This window comes from Dioscorea cayenensis, chromosome 18, assembly GCF_009730915.1.
Source record: "Dioscorea cayenensis subsp. rotundata cultivar TDr96_F1 chromosome 18, TDr96_F1_v2_PseudoChromosome.rev07_lg8_w22 25.fasta, whole genome shotgun sequence".
Lineage (NCBI taxonomy): Eukaryota > Viridiplantae > Streptophyta > Magnoliopsida > Dioscoreales > Dioscoreaceae > Dioscorea > Dioscorea cayenensis.
The window spans coordinates 23,405,492-23,423,586 of record NC_052488.1 but is presented as its reverse complement, the minus strand read 5'-3'; the positions used below and the strand labels follow the sequence as shown (position 1 = coordinate 23,423,586).

Genomic DNA, 18,095 nt, shown 5'->3' with positions numbered 1-18,095 from the left:
TATCATGCATCAGGTGGTTAATTATTTGCTGAATATCATCATTGAGTCCGAGCAAGAACTCAACAGATGGATGTGCAGGTTGCTACGTATATATAATATATTTTAAACCTTATAATTAAGAACGAACAACCAGTACATCGAGAATCATCAGCATATGTGCAACACATAATTAGGACTGCATGATGTCCGGCATGAGGTGTATATATATATATACCTCCATCACCTGCAACATTAGACATTAGAAAATAGAAATTGAACTCACTGGATACATAAATATCATGTATATATATATATATATATTAAAAGCGTTCAAACGTGCATAAGCTGCGACGTAATGCGCTTATTTATCCGTTAATACATGAGGCTCTCGATCAGTACTGATCCTCATCATCACTTAATTGTTGATAACCATGGATATAGTACCAGATGCCTTGGCTTCTTCGGTAGTTTTATTAGCAGGCAAAGCACCAAAGATGGTGGCCTTACTTTTGATGAACATAGCACCTGCAGAGCCACCGATGTTGGTGTTGGTTGCCCAGCATGCGGCGCCATAGAGCACAAGATTGCGATCTTTTTGTATGATGAGGACGTAGGTGGCTTCTGCTAAGTTGGTGTTGCTCGCCCACACGGCGGTGTTACTATCGTCATAAATGACCAGGTTTCCATCACTCTGCAGTGTGATGTAGCACCTGGTGTTAGGTTTTATCAAACTTAATTACGACATCTATGTCGTATATTATATGCGGAAGCATGATCACTTACCTCCAGCCATAGCAATTTGTTAAAGATGACGAGAGCCTTGAGTCCACGCTTGAACTAACCAGAGACTCTTCCAATCTATCTCGTCCTCTCCCACTGATGGAGCTAGGTATTTTCCAAGAACGATGGATTGGGGACCCCTGGTGCTATCTATATATAATCCTTTCCATCAAAGGATTAACTCAACTCAAAGGTTTGAGTTAGATCACAATTCAAAGTGCCAATTAGAGTTAAATTAGGATTCCACCAGATAAGTTATGGACCACTTTATTTAGTCTGAATATTAATTTGAATCAATATCATCACGAAGTTGAATTCAGAATAGAACTCAAACTAACATTCTCCCACATTAATCTACAAAACAGTATGTTCTACATCTAAGAAATCAATTACACGAATCATGGCGGTAAGTCATCATTATAACCGAGTATTACGTTCCATGCATTACGATGTAATCTCTCTCTTTAATGCAAAACCTATATATGGCATTTTATCATAATGAATAAGCCAGATGCTTATTCGGGACCAACACACGCAAAATAATAATGCATAAACATAATAATTGTCATTCTCAAACTTAATGTATACGCTTAAAGAGAAAACAAGTAAATAAATAAATAAATGTTTAAGAGTTCAATACTAAAGTGATACTAATTGTTCATAGAGAAGAACCAAGTCCCATATGTTCAACATGATCTCTAAACAACTTCGGCACGATTCCTTTTGTCAAAGGATCCGCAATCATCAACTCTGTGCTAATGTGTTGAATGGTTACTTCACCGGCATTCACGCGTTCCTTTAGTGCCAAATACTTGATGTCGATGTGTTTACTTCGACTACCACTCTTATTATTCTTAGAGAAAAACACAGCAGCAGAATTATCACAATACATCCTTAATGGCTAAGATATAGAATCAATGATTCTAAGCCCTAATATGAAACTCCTCAACCAAATACCATAGGAACTCGCCTTGAAACATGAAACAAACTCGGCTTCCATAGTGGAAGTAGCAACCAAAGTCTATTTTGCACTCCTCCATGAGATAACACCACCGGCCAACATGAAAATGTAACCGGATGTCGATCTCCGAGAGTCAAGACAGCCAGCATAATCTGAATCCGAGTATCCAATGACCTCCAAGTTATCTGATCTTCTGTATGTAAGCTTGTACTCCTTTGTACCCTGAAGGTACCTCATTACTTTCTTTCCAGCTTTCCAGTGGTAAATCCCTGGATTACTTTGATATCTTCCCAATATCCCCATAGCATATGCAATGTATGGTCTCGTACAGACCTGAGCACACATAAGACTTCCAATGGCTGAAGCATACGGGATGTTTTCCATATGTTCCTTTTCCAAGTTATTTTTAGGACACTGGTCCAAATTAAACTTGTCACCTCTCACAATAGGTGCAACACTAGGTAAACAATTTTCCATCCGGAATCTCTCAAGAATTTTATTAACATAGGCTTCCTGAGACAAACCCAAAACACCATGGGATCTGTCTCTATATATCTTAATGCCAATGACATAAGATGCCTCGCCCATATCTTTCATATCAAAATTCTTAGAGAGAAATCGTTTCACCTCATGCAACATACCCTTATCATTGGTTGCAAGCAAAATATCATCAACATATAGGACTAAAAAGCAAAACTTACTCCCACTGTCTTTATAGTATATGCATTGATCCTTAATGTTCTCAACAAAACCGAATGATGAGACAACATCATGGAACTTCAAATACCACTGTCGGGATGCCTGTGTCAGTCCATATATGGATTTCTTAAGCTTGCAAACCAAGCTTTCACCTTTACTAGAGAAGAATCCTTTAGGTTGTTTCATAAACACCTCTTCATCTAGATCTCCATTAAGGAAAGCCGTTTTCACATTCATCTGATGTAATTCCAAGTCAAAATGAGCAACTAATGCCATTATAATACGAAACGAGTCCTTTTTCAAAACTGGAGAAAAAGTCTCATTATAGTCGATGCCCTTTTTCTGAGTAAATCCTTTAACAACCAATCTAGCCTTGTAACGCTCAATGTCGCCTAGCGAGTCTTTCTTTGTCTTGTAGACCCACTTACACCCAATGGCTTTCGCCCCTTCAGGAAACTTGACTAGATTCCAAACACCATTAGCATCATACCACAACTTAGAATTACTACAACTAATACCTTGTGAAAACGTTTCAGGGTCATCAGCGGCTCCAAAATCATAGTCAGATTCTTGTAAATACACAACATAAACACTAGATATTGCCGATTTCTTAATTCTAGTCGACCTTCTTAATGCCACATCATTATCTTCTTGATGAAGTTATTGCTCAATAACTTCAAATTGATGTTGTGGAACTTGATCAACTGGATCAGCAGGATGTGGTTCTTCCATGATTGTCATTTCAATGTCTCCCAAATCTTGATGGTTGTCATGTGAAACAATCAATCTTTGATTAGTTTCCGGAGTTTCTTCATGATCTTCTTGAAGACCAAAGTTTAGAAGTTGATCACTCCCACTAATCAAGTCATTCTCAAGAAACTTGGCATTTATTGATTCCACAATTCGAGTGCTATATGATGGACAATAAAACCTATAACGCTTGGACTTTTCGGCATAACCAATGAAATAACCGCTAACAGTCCTTGGGTCCAACTTTCTCTCATGTGGATTAAACACTCTTATTTCAGCTGGACAACCCCAAACACGCATATGTTGCAAACTCGGTTTCCAACCTTTTAATAATTCAAATGGAGTTTTAGAAACTGCCTTGGTCGGAACACGGTTTAATATATACGCTACTGTTTTAAGAGCCTCAATCCACATAGATCGAGGAAGTTTGGAGTTGCTAAGCATACTCCTAACCATATCCATTAAAGTGCGGTTTCTTCTTTCAGCTACACCATTTTGATCTGGTGAGCCAGGCATAGTATATTGGGCCACAATACCATGCTCTTCTAGAAACCTCGCAAATGGACCTAGTGCTTGTCCATCCTCTGTGTACCTACCATAATATTCTCCACCTCTATCTGATCTCACGATCTTTATTTGCTTACCGCATTGTTTCTCCACTTCAGCTTTAAAGATCTTGAAAGCATCTAATGCTTCACTCTTATTATCAAGCAAGTAGAGATACATAAAGCGTGAATAATCATCAATGAAAGAGATGAAGTATCTCTGACCATACGAGTCCATCTCTGGACTACAAATGTCTGTATGTATAATCTCTAATAAGCATGAACTCTTCCTAGCACCTTTCTTAGATTTGTTGGTTTGCTTGCCCTTTATGCAATCCACACAAGTTTGAAAGTCGGTAAAATCAAGAGAGTGAAGGATTCTATCATTCACCAACTTCTCAATTCTCTTTATGGAGATATGTCCTAATCTCCGGTGCCATAACATAGAAGATTTATCATTCAAATCACTACGTTTAATACCAACATTTACTTGATCATGCAACATATTATAAGAAACATTACTTTGTAAATAAATTCGAAAAAGGCCATCACACAATGCACCATTCCCAACAAGATTAGAATTATAAAACAAACGAAAATATGTTTCATAAAACTTAAAGGAATATCCTAATGGTACAAGTTGTGAAACTGAAATTAAATTTCTAGAAAAACTAGAAATATAAAAGGTCTTTTCCAAATTTAGAACAGAGCCTGAATCTAAAACTAATCTGCATGTCCCGACTGCCTCCACATGTGAAAGAATCTTATTCCCTGAATAAATAAACTATTCACTCTTTGTCGGTGTCCTTCGGCTTAAGAAGCCCTGCAAGGTATTAGAAATATGGATTGTAGTACCAGAATCAATCCACCAAGTGTTATGACAAACATCAACCATATTAGATTCATAACAAACAAAAGAAATTTCAGTACGTTTCTTCTCAAGATGAATCTTGAGTTTCGGACAATCCTTCTTCATGTGCCCTTTTTCTTACAAAAGAAGCACTTGGACACATTCTCGATCTGAACAAGTGATTTGTCTTTATCCTTTTTCAGGTTGGTTTGTCCTCTCTTCTTACCTCGAGTAGCCTTATGTGCACTTTCACTCTTTTCTAATAACAACCTTTCATCCTCTTGAACACACATGGTCAAAAGCTCATTAATAGACCATTTATCTTTATGTGTGTTATACGAGATTTTGAAAGCGTTATACTGATGTGGAAGAGAGTGCAAGATAAAGTGCACAAGGTAAGCGTCTGAAAAATCGATTTGCTCTAAAGCCTTAAGTTGAGCCGCTAAGTCTCTTATCCTCATGATATGCTCTCGCACACCTTTAACACTTGTGAGCTTCATGGATAATAATTTGGTCATGAGAGTGCTAGCAAGAGCCTTATCTGAAGATTCAAATTGATCATCAATTGCCTTCAGCAAATCTCTTACATTTGCACAATCTGGGATTGAACCACGGATACTAGCAGATATACGTGTCTTAATGTACATCATGCTTAAGCGATTAGATCGCTCCCACCGTTCATACAAGGCAATTGCACCATGAGTGCTATTGTCTGTCGGCCCTGATGGTTCATCCTTCCTTATAGCATAGTTAAAATCCGTGCATCCCAACTGGAGGAGAATCAACTCCTTCCAATCTTTATAATTATCACCCCTTAACATGGGAATATGACACTTTCCATCAAAAGTATCTGATTGCATAGCTACAATAAATAAATAACATACATATCAATCATAATATTCAAAGCAATAAAACAAGTTGGTATGCTTACCAATGCAAGCCATACCGAAAAGGAAAAAAAAATGAACCAATTTGTTATCACAATCTGCATGTGGGCAAGAATATAAAAACAAAATAGATTCATAACCATTGATAAAACTAATGGATAATTAAAATTCCTTAATACCTGTGGGCGACTTAAGAAATAAAAATTAACCATTATTTCATCCTGATTAATTACATAAATATAATAAAATCCCTGTGGGGCAAAATCATTACATTAAACATGATTAATCACAACTTGTCACCTGATAAAACTAATAAATAATTAAATTACTTAATACCTGTGGGCGACTTAAGTAATAAAAATTATTCATTATTTTATCCTAATTAATTATAATAAATATAATAAAATCCATGTGGGGCAAAATTATTATATCAATCATAATTAATTACAATTTATGTCAATTAACCTAGATGTGATCCATCACACTCATAATGTGTAATTTACAATTTTTAAAAGTAAAATCATGAACATTGTGGCTATTCCATAATTTAACAAAATTCATTCGATCACATGACATATCAACCATATACATGAACAAATTCAATGTTTAATAATTAATTATACAAATTATAATTAATGGTATGAATTATTCATACAAACAAAACATGAAATTTAAATAAATAACTAAACAGGGTTCTACATGCAAAAATACATTAAAGTAAAGGCGATTTTTGCAAAAACACTCATTAATCTATTTTATTCAAATTATCATTCAAATTAATGAATCAATGAAATAAAATAATTAAATCTAATGTTAGGGGAAAAACAAAAATAAAAGTAAAAACCCTAACTTTTCCCCTATGGGTAGCCGTCACGTAGGCCGGACACTGCCCTCAGACGACTAGCCAGCGCTAGCTTTAGTGTAGCAGTCACAAGTGCTGCCGCCAGCGCCAGGGCCAGTTGCTGCGACCGGCCCAGCACAGACGCTGCCAGTGGCTCACGGCGCGAGCCCTCCGGGGTCAGCGCAGACGTAGCCCGAGCTGCGGCCAGGCCTCCTGCAGCGCTGGTTTTGCGCTTGAGCATGTACATGCCAAGACGCGTGGGTCGGCCCGTCGCGCCCGAGGCCGAGCTGCAGCCGACCAGCAAGCATGGGCCGACCCAGCTCACGCCGAAAAAGGCCCTTTGAGTGCTACCTTATTTATATTATACGCAATTTTGGGCCTAATACCCAATTATTTCAAACCTTAAATTATCACACAAATCATGGGATTTAAATTCATATAAACCCTAATTCATGCATGTTATTTCTAAAAACATATACATGCTTTGAATTTATCATGTTAGGCAGAGGTCTACAACCTGGCTCTGATACCAACTGTTGGGTTTTATCAAACTTAATTACGACATCTATGTCGTATATTATATACGGAAGCATGATCACTTACCTCCACCCATAGCAATTTGTTGAAGACGACGAGCCTTGAGTCCACGCTTGAACTAACCAGAGACTCTTCCAATCTATCTCGTCCTCTCCCACTGATGGAGCTAGATATTTTCCAAGAACGATGGATTGGGGACCCCTAGTGTTGTCTATATATAATCCTTTCCATCAAAGGATTAACTCAACTCAAAGGTTTGAGTTAGATCACAACTCAAAGTGCCAATTAGAGTTAAATTAGGATTCCACCAGATAAGTTATGGACCACTTTATTTAGTCTGAATATTAATTTGAATCAATATCATCACGAAGTTGAATTCAGAATAGAACTCAAACTAACACCTGGTCCCCCTACTATAAGTTTGGGAAACCCATATTGGTTTGCCATGGTCATACAGGACCGCGTTGCAATCCTCCTGCATAATGAAAGTGTAGCTTTTCCAGACAAGAGATTTCTTGGTCTTCAAGGTTTCGCCAGAGTAAAGTATGATTTTAGCTGTGCAAAGAGGAGTCACAACAAGGAGCAGGGCCAGAGCCAGAGCAAGGGAGTGAGAAGCAAATGCACTCGGAATGGCCATGGTGTTTTTAATTATATCTAATTATAGCAACTCGAGGAACTATACTTGAGATTCTCTCTTGGTACAACATCTATTTATAGATAGTTTCTCAGTCATAAGGGTGTACCATTGCTTTCCATGAATTGATCATATGAGGGTACCTACCATTTTTAATTTGTGTGAAGATTGCCCGAATATGGCACCCGACAATATCCTTTCTCGTCTCGAAAAATCCATGGCATGTGGGATAGGCTTAATTATCTACTCCCCGATCCTCCCTCGCCTCACATTCAAAAATTAACCCATCCCACCATTGCTTTTAACTATCAATTGTTCTGGTTTTAGTATATGTTTTTTTTTTCTTTTACATAAAGTAGTGATTTATTATTATTTTTTTTAATGCGGGTTTCTTTTTCATTTTTATGCACTATATTTATATAACATTAATTTTTTTTAACTTTAAATCATAATAATTTATATACGCTTATCACAACAACTTGTGAATTATCCTTTTATAAAAAACTTGTGAATTATCTGTTAATAAAAAAGTTATGCTATAAAAGAATTTAATAATGGAGATTAGCTTTAAATTACTGAGAGCTAGCTACAAAGCTCATTTTTTTTTTTTGTCAAGCCAAATCAAAAACGTTATTAAAGTGCCGTTTGTTTGCAAGGAATGGAATTGATCAGCATTGAGATAGGAATGAGAATAGGGGAATGGATTATGAATGGAAGAAAAACTGTGTTTGGTTGGAGGGTATGAGAGAGTAATTCATTGGGAATGAGAAAAGTAAAAGAGAAAATTTGTGGTAAAAAGACTTTATACCCTTAATACAAGTTTATAAGAAAAAAAATATTATGTTAGATAATAATTATCTTTTATAATAAATAATAATAAATTTTTAATTTTAAAATATTTTGACTATTGTTATTTTCATTTAACTAAATATTTCACTTTAATTATTCTTTATTATTAAAATTATCTATTTAATTATTATTTAAACTAGGTTATTATTTTTAATTATTAGTTATTATTTTTATACATAAATTATTATTTATTGTTAAATTTATTCATTTAATTATTATTTAAAATAGATTATTATATTTAGTGGAAATTGCCAAAAACCCTTTAAGTTTGTAAAATTGCCAAAAACACCCTGCTAGTTTTGCAATCCCCAAAATCCCCTCCTTTTTAAACTCTATGTTTTTCAAACCCCCAAACCCCGTAGAACGGATGTGAACAGAGTGAGTTTCAAATTTTTGGACGAAAATGCCCTTGCATGGGGAGTCGTGGTTGCAGCCATCTCGGCGATTTGAGAGGAAGTGGGCGATTTTCCGTAGGGTAATCCCGAGAGACGAATTTATTGGAGCCGCTTACTTTGCTTTTTTTCTCAACTCACGCCTTCGCCTTTTCCATTTTCAAGTCGTCTCGAAGTTGTCTCTACCGCGAAGCCTCCGTAATTGGCATTTCATCGCCTTTTTCCCTTTCCACCCGAGTATCTCGAAGGAGAAGTCCCCCGCGCAACTAGTTGGCATTTCATCAATTTGCAATCTAAGGTATTGAGTATGGTTTTATGTTAAGCTGCTCACTATAAAGAAAGATTTTTTTCGGTTTTGTTTTTGTGCTCCTGCTTTTTGTTGGAAGATATTGAAGTCTCAAGGGGATTTCTACTGGGGTTTTTGTTAGTCCGCAGGGAGATTTCTCGGGCTGGGGTTTTTGTTTTGTTTTTGCATTTTCAGATGTATACACTATCGAAATAGTTTTTTCGATTGTTATGATTTGTGTAATATTTATAATATACATTTCCCCTTTCGTTTGATATAGTTGCAGTTTTACAAAGGAGGTTGACGTTTAAGAAATGAGATGTTACAATTTAAAATTTGTTGTCTCTGTTTAAGTATCCTCGTCTCTGTTTAAAAAATTGGTCTCTGTTTAACATGTTATATCTCTGCTTTAATAACCGAGAGTTTACCGCTTTAAAAACCTTATATTTCCGCTTAAACTTTTGTCAATATCGCATGTTGAATGTGTTGTTATTGTCACGAGCTTGTGATTATGGCGGTCAACCCTAGTTAATGGGCGATGCTATTTGACACCTGCCAGTGAGACCTTTAGTCGAATTGAAAGATAACACGACTCCCTAGTACATCGAGATTATTCGAAGGACACCGCTTTGCGCTGCTCATCGAGATGGAAGCTATATACCAAGAGAGGGCCCTTCTTGATTCTCTTTGCAAAGGTACGATGGTCGCACTCAATAAATTCGAGGATCGGGAAAGCTCTCGAGTTTCGAGACCTCAAGATGTGGCCTCGTCTTGGTCTCGCGCTACGATGGTGACGCAGCGGTCTTTCGTAAGAAGAAAAACCGGTCATCGTCGAAAGGGCGGTATCTATCAAAGACCTACGAGAGACACGGAGACTCCATCAAGAGCACTCGGTGCAACTTGTCTCGATGAGGGAGAAGAAGATAATTTTGTCAAACTCCCGATGCGTACCTCATGGGGACAGTCCCTCTTCCCAAATACATCATGCTCTTGGGTTCGAATCGGATCGTTGATTACGTCGATGATCTACCGACCCATGGGGCGATACGTGGCGTAGGCGACGCACTAAGTGGCTTATGGAGGATATTCCACAAGCGGCCGCCCGAGTGCAAGATAGATGCGCTGGGAAGAAGACCAACACTGGGTATATTAAGGGTTGCTTGGTCGCGCTTAACGCCCTGGTTTTTACGAGTGACTCGAACGGGGAAAAAGTCCGTTTCAGCAAGATCCCAAGGATGTCGTGTACTACGGTGAAAGTACTTACCGAAGCAAGCTGACGGTAGAAACGAGCTTGTCATCGCTCGATGGAAAAGAGGTATTAAATCATGGACAATGTTTAACATAAGTATTTAATGTTTAAACATTTTTATTTAGCGTTTAACTTTAGTATTTACCGCTTAAAACTTATTCATACTCGGTTTAAATATTTTTGTTCTCCGTTTAATTATATTCTATAACGCTTTAAATATATAAAACACTATGTTTAAATATAGTTTTTTTATAGTTTAAAAATGAATGATTTCACTGAAATTGTTTCGGTTTACATATGTTAGTTTCCGAAATGGTTTCTCGAATGTCAAGAAGAAAATATTTGTTGGGGCCAACCCGACCTAATGGATGCCATCGCTCCCTGAACCACTTGCTCGAGGCAGTGATGAGAGGCAGCTCATCGCGCGCGCTACCGGACGCCTGCTCTCCCTACTTCCAAACTCCCACCACGCGCACGCATTCCTCGACTCTGGAGAAGCCCTCCCCTACCCCCTGCAGATCAGAACAACCCCCTACCACGACAATGACACCCCCGATCGGCAGTACTCCCAACCATGGCAGCCCTCCGACTCGCGGCACCTCACCCGGTGACATTAGGCTAAGATGTCACCGCAACTCTTATGCGAGCATGCCGGATATTGATGACCGAAGTTTCAGCTTGTCGCCGTGTCGAGGCTACCGAAGGACGTTTCACAACCGTACCGCGCCATCCCTCGAAAGAACTCGAGCACCCGGACGTAACGAGGCGTCGGAATTCGACGATGACGACATCATCGGGAAGGTCAATCCAAGGCGCCACATTCGAAGAGACTTGCGAAAAAGAGGAGAACAATATCGCCTCCGTCTCCACCGCGCCGACGACGAATAAACAAGCAACACCATCGGCGATCGATGTCATGTCGAGAAGGACATCGAGATGATGCGGCTATCGTCATCGCTGAGAAAGTCGCTGACTCTCTCTCGATGAAATCCTCGACCCGTGGAACCGGGCTCGCCAGATTGCGAGATCAAAGATGGACACAATCCCTCGAAGATCAAGAACAAGTTAGGGTGTGTCTCCAAATGATGCTCGTTGTCATGGCCACTGATTGAGAAGATCGTCGAATCCGTTGCCGTTGCCATGGCCGTGGCCGACAGTACCGCAGCCAAGCAGGACACAATACCACCACAACAAGAACCATGTAAGGATGTGTCTGTGGTTGATGCTGCCGCTGCCGTCCCTCAGCATCGGGGCCGCACACAATCCCACAACAAGAACAACCATGTAAGGATGTGTTCACAGCTGATGCTTGCCGCCATCGTCCCCTCGCGATCGAAGGAAGATGTCACGAACACCCCGACCGAAAGCAACGAGAGAGATGATCAAGGCCAATCAAAAATCGACCAGACTTTGCTCTGAAAGCTTTTTATTCAAGAAGAAGAAATGGGTTGGCCTCGAGTCGTTTTGAATAAACTACGAAGCAGGAGTTGATGAGGATCTTCCTCAACCCGCCTATGGATCGGGTAAGTGTAAAGTTTTTTTATGATATTGTTTACTGTGTTTTTATTATAGTGTTTAACTATTACCTAATAGTGTTTAATACCTTTATGTTATCATTTAATTTGTCTACTTAACGCTTAATTATATATAATATCATGTAACAATTGATAATATCATTTAAATATTTACAATATGGTCTTATTATATCTCATATCGCTTAACCTCAAAGACCGTCAGTGGAAGAATGACTGCCGACACTACACGCGACAAATTATACACACTGCTTGAGGGGAAGTAGATGGTCACTGATGATGTGATTTACGCTTTCGTATGCATAATACAAAAGTCGCTGAGCAAAGAGCCATATCCTTACAAGAAGCGCGCTCCATCACCGTGACCGCTTATACTGCTTATGTCAAAGCACGACGACTCATTACTGACACAATTATGGCTATGATCGGGGATGTCAGCATGCAAACCGCATAAAGTTCAAATTGTCATCCTCCCGATAATCATGAATGGCCACTTCCATGTCGTCGTCCCGATCAATGATAAACAAGAATATGAGCATTATTCTTCATGTCCCGGGTACGATAAGGACGTGTTGGACATGGTAAGTTCTTTAATTATGTCCGATTAATATCTCTTGGTATTTAAATCGGTATTCTAATCTCGACTTGCATATCTCGACAGCGGAATCTATCTCGACATTTGCTAGCCGACATGGAGTTCGGACTTGAGTCGGCGACGGCAAAGTACCCACTGCGCGACGCATATAGAAACCCCACGCCAAAAACAAGGAAGCGGCCGATTGCTACTGCCTACGCTGGCGCGGTTTATCGAGCAAATTACTTTGAGGGTAGAAGTTACGGCTCACCGCAAAAGCAGACGTCCTTACCCTCGGATTAAGGTATGTTACCCGCGATACTTAAGGGGTCATCAAGCGTAGTTAAATTTTGTTTTTGAAGAACATGTCCTCGGATATCCGAATGTCAATTTTGTTTTCGAATGTAAACTCGACAAATTCAATTCATTGTTTTCGTGGTTCGAAGAGCATGACTTGTATATCTTAATGTAAATTTTGTTTGTTTTTGAATTGTAAAGCGTGTTAAATTCCATTCGCTTTCATTTCATTGTTTAATTTACGTTCTAATTGTGTACATTTCACTTTCATTGTTTAAATATACTATATATCGCTTTTAAAACATCAGCTGAAATGTTTCAAATTACAAGCAGTATCCGCTTAAAATAACAATGTCTCGCTTTAAATACATTCAATTGTCAGAAAGAGTAAGAGTTTAAATATAGAAAGTCGCTTCATCATCACAATAATGTTTCCCGCCATCGCTCGGGCTTATTTACAATACCTAGTCGGGCGACGGTTTCATCAGTAAGATCTACGATCGTGACCGGATCCATGGCAGCCGTACCGCAATGTAACTCGTGGACATCAAACGCCACGACTCGATCCTCTTTCGCTCTAGGCCGCCCTAGTCGCTTTCCGTCACAAAGGTCGCAAACGAAGCTCACGATTTCCGTCCAGGCTCGCTCATCGCCGGGTATGGGTAATATAGCTTCCTTTGTACGCCATCAGTAATTGCCGACGCTGAAATACCCGCTAATAAATCGAATGACGCTAGCGTCTCGTCAGCATTATTCAGCGCAGCAAGCGTGCTTTGCAAGGGATACCATAAACTCTGCCACCTTCGACATGAACAAGTTCGATGGCGTAGATCCACGTAGTTGTCGTGACCGGGTCGATCACTCGAACGATCATCGACACAACGACTCAACACTGAAGATTTTCGCCGTCACTCAACAACGATCTCTACCTTCGAACGTATGTCCGGGCATAAATAGGTCTCCCATTTGTTCGCTTGTTCACGCCCGTACATAACATGCGCATCAACTCAACTCGCAAATAAGGTTAAACAAAGATAAAGTGATGGTTAAATAATTGAGAAACATGGTTAAACATTATCAGAATATTTAAACGAAAGGATTAATATTTAAAGTCGAAAAGTTTAATTAAACAAATATGGAATGTTTAAAGGGTAACACTAAATGTTAAGTGTAAACCAACATTCGCAGACCTTATAGAGTCGACTATTTCGTCACCAGAAATGACTGAGCTTCCTTGATCCAAGTATTGAACGACTCGCGACGCTTCAATACATCTCACCCCAACGATCTCCTCCGACGATAATTCGACCAATGTGCCATATCCGATTTATTAATCAACCAGATGATGAGCTTCGGGTGATGCGGCTCGCAGCTCATTCACGGTATCATCGAAATCTTTAGCCGTGGATGCCTCACGCAATGCGGAAGCATATGTACTCAAAGACTCCTCCCTCAATTCCTTCCCAAGTCCGACATCGGGCTTTCATAAAATTGGCCTCCAAATGTCAAGACGACGCATGTGGCTAAGAAGGAAGACTCGTAATCTGCGCTCACTAGGCCCTTGGACTCGTCTCAAACGAAGGTAATTATCTCATGATAATTCCATCCTCGTATAAGGCATCGCCTAACTTAGATACTGAACCAAGTCCAATTGGCATCGGGTCTCATTATCGACTATACCAAGGCGACGTGGAAAAACCATTGCTTTCCATCTTTCCCCTGTGGCACCCAGAGAGTGCACTCCCTGATATTTTTCAAGGAGGTGGGTACCATCGAGAAACAAAGTAGCCGCCCTCGCAAGCCCTCTTGAATCCCACAATACACGCTACCGAAAAGAAAAGAATGCATGTTTAAAACGATCACCGCTCTATTTTCCCACGATCGCAACGTCGCCGGATTTTGTCTCACTACCTTATCCACATACCAAAAGCAACATCAGAGTGGAGATGTCACCGCCGAGGACCACCCGGCATGCTCTTTTCCCAACCAAGCTCGCTTGTATGGTAGGTGTGGACACCATGTTCCCGCAACATGTCCTTCCCGAACGCTCGACGGCCTCGCATAAGGGACCCGGCCCTGAGCTTCAATCACTGCAAGCGCTTAACCCATTTTTGACGCTTTCGGATGCGACGCCGAACCTACGCCACCACCGTCAAATGTGTGTGACAGGGTTGATTGTCTTGATTCTCGAAAGTATTTTTGTTATACTCTTTTGATGCATGAAGACGCTTAATGACAACCACTTCGCAGCTAGCATTCCCACTATACCACGCGATGTTTTTCGCTCTTTATGAATTTGAAGTCAAAATTCCTTTTGATTGCATGATTTCGAGTACATCCTCGAAAATGTTCGACACCGTCAAAACGTCAGCTCAATATCCAACGAAAGCACTTTCGTAATGATTCGACGAGGGAAGGAAGACATCCCACGCGCCGTGGTCACTAGCTGGAACGAACTGGAGCACTCGCAGAATCGAATTCTCGCCAACACTTCACCAAATGAAAAGATCAATATGTTAAGCTGGAGAATATAAATGTTTAAGTGATAATGACAATATTTAAATGTTAAATTAAATACTTACAGCGTTAACTAATAACGTAAACGACTAGTACAATATTTTAACTAGTGACGGACATATTTAAACACTAATAACCCCTGCATAACCGGAACAATTAAAAGAGAAGGAACTTACAACGAGTAAAACTCGCTTTTCATTAGGATTCGCAATGGCACATTTTCTCGCTCCTCGACGACAAGATCAACTACAAAGACATTTGAAGATGGAGTGACGCGATACATCCACTGAAGTCAACATCGCTTTCTATCGGGCAAACCGCTTTTATATCCATCCGTGCTGATGAACTTAACCCCGATAATAGAAACTTCGAGACCCCATCGCTCACAAATCTCGACTAACACCAACTCCCAAGAAGTCTCGAGCCGTGAACATTAGCACTCTTCCCTCCCCATTGAATCTAGCAATACCACAAAAACTCTCCATAATATATCGCCGAAAACCAAATCGTATAAAACCAAATGAAATGAAGAACAAAAATAAGTCAAGAAGAAGAAGAAGAAGATGTAAACAACAAAGCAAGCTCGATAGGCAAAACAAAAAGTGCATATATATATATCACTATGATGAAGAGACAAAAAGTGCATAGAGGTTAGACTAGACGTGATGTGATTGGGCGGTATTTTTCCCTCCATCCCAAGGGCAAAAAGGTAAAAATATATGTCACTGTCGTGATGAAGACATATTGTCATCGCTCGACATGAGTAACTCGCTTAAACGCATGCAAAGATTTTTATGTTTAAAACGGATAGATATAGTGTTTAACATAACGATTACCAGCTTTTAAATAAAGTCTATATCATGTAAATAATACGTGAAAACCGCTTAAATAAAGTTATTTAATTGTTTAAAAATATATGTTATTGTTTAAATTGAATGCTTTCAACGACATCGCTGAAGATGGGTACCTCCCCGGTCACCGCTTTAAAACATCTTTACGTATTTTCTTAAACACCATTATCACTGTTTAAAGAGTAACTAGAGTATTGTTTAACTTTTTTCTATCGTTTACACCGCTGTCATTGCTTTTAAAGAGTAACTTTTTTTCTTAAACACCGTTGTCACTCGCTTAAAACATATTTACATATTTTCTATTGTTTACAATGACGCTCTTTTTGTTTCCCACATTGTTTTTTTACTAGGTCTCGCTTTTAAATTTCAAAAGTTCACATTCAAATAAGCTTGTTTCGCTTTTATTTATAAAAAGATTTACAACATTTACAACATTTACAACGTCCCTCCTGACTTTGATCACTCACGACTCGACCCGTCGATAATCGAAAACCAAGTGTCTCGTACATCTCGAATGCTCACAACGGTCTGACAACATGCGATCAACTCTGAACTCGCATAACGCATAACATTAAAAAGGTTAAACAAACACATTCATGAAAACGACTATTAATCAACGTACCACGGTCGGACTTAAGCGAAGATCCCCTGATAGTTAAACATGTAACGTAATAGTTGTACACCCGACGTAATGTTCTTAAACGATAACGAAAAGTCTCAATCGATAAATATCAACCCTCGTCTTTAAAGGATGTTTCCCGATCTCCTCCTCTAGAATCCTCCGCAATCACGAATACGTGAAAACTTTTTTTCTTACCCAAGTCGAAATGCTCGCTCAATCGCTTGCCTCGCCATCCACCAACAAGAATCCTCTCGCATTCGTGCAATTATGAGAGCATTTCGACTCAGGGCAGAAAAAGATAGTTTAACTTGTCTGCTGATCATGCGCTAAAACGATTCTCAAGATAAGGAAGAAGGTTCACGAAAACATCCTTTCTCGAGAGCAGAGTGGTCTGTCCATGGGAAGAGGAGGAGGAGGGAGGAGTGAGGATGATGAGGACGACGAGGAGTGGTCATGTCCATGGGGAGGGTTCTTCCCGGTTATTTATGGTGTGAATTCCACAAGCTAGTCGACTCTTCATATTCGAGAAAAAAAGTTAAACGCATAAAGTGCCGACTATCGATCGATGAGAACGAACGGTGTTCGGATATTTATAGCACTGCATAAGAATTAACGACGCCATTAATTCTTATGCACGGATACCATATCCTCGCCACCCCCCGCGCCACCGCCAACAATTCGATCAAACGAAAAAGATCTCCGCTTTTACGCAGAGACTTTGATAATTTACACGCTAATATTAATAGTTATACATGTAAAGATAATGTTAAACGGAGATGGCAAGTATTAAACTGGATATGACAATTATTAAACATATTAGTAATATATTTAAACGGATAATAGCAAATAGTTAAACATTATTTAAACAATAGTTCTTCTCGTCAGAATACAACTTTACAACCATAAACGAGAAGACTGACTAATGGCACATGCCGCGGCTCGACAATAAAATCGACTACACTCATTTGAAGATCGAAGTGCACTTGACCAATCCGATGGAAATCAATTTCATTTTCTCGTTTGAGAAACCGATTTATATATTTCGGTATGATAATGAGGAGAACAACAAAATGTAATGCAACTCCCTTGGCATTGCTCTATCGAAACCAAGCGTAAAGCCCTTCAAAAAGGTTGAACATGATGTTATTTGGCACTTTCCTTTCCCACCATTTTCAAGGCCAAAAATGGGATTTCACAACATGGACCCATTTGAAGTGAACTAGGGGGTAAAAGGGAAGTTAAACACTAACGGAAGGGTTGTCCGGGTGTAAAAAGTAGGATGGGGTTTTTGGGAAGTTTTGAAAATTACGAGGGGTGAACAGTAATTTTCCCTTATATTTAATTAGTAGTTACTGTTATCTCACATTAATTATTATTTATTATTCAAATAACCTAATTAATTATTATTTAAATGAAATTATTATTTTATTTATCGATATTATTATTTCACTTTTAATCATTAT

General features: G+C 39.2%; 1 protein-coding gene across 1 annotated transcript; it reads right to left on the bottom strand.

Annotated features, from left to right (window-relative positions):
• Window positions 1-394: 394 nt before the first annotated feature.
• On the bottom strand, window positions 395-7,466 carry LOC120282968 (mannose-specific lectin-like). Its single transcript, XM_039289797.1, has 2 exons — window positions 7,231-7,466; window positions 395-689 (listed from the first exon to the last, which is right to left on the bottom strand). Exons 1-2 carry the CDS (start codon window positions 7,464-7,466, stop codon window positions 395-397), a joined length of 531 nt encoding a protein of 176 aa, XP_039145731.1.
• Window positions 7,467-18,095: the final 10,629 nt, after the last annotated feature.

What these genes read in the sequence shown, in the direction of transcription:
- LOC120282968 (XM_039289797.1), bottom strand. Translation starts at nt 7,466, where the DNA reads ATGGCCATTCCGAGTGCATTTGCTTCTCACTCCCTTGCTCTGGCTCTG. An exon ending in ACTTATAGTAGGGGGACCAG is followed by an intron (nt 690 to 7,230) that starts GTGTTAGTTTGA and finishes ACCTAACACCAG; the next exon opens with GTGCTACATCACACTGCAGA.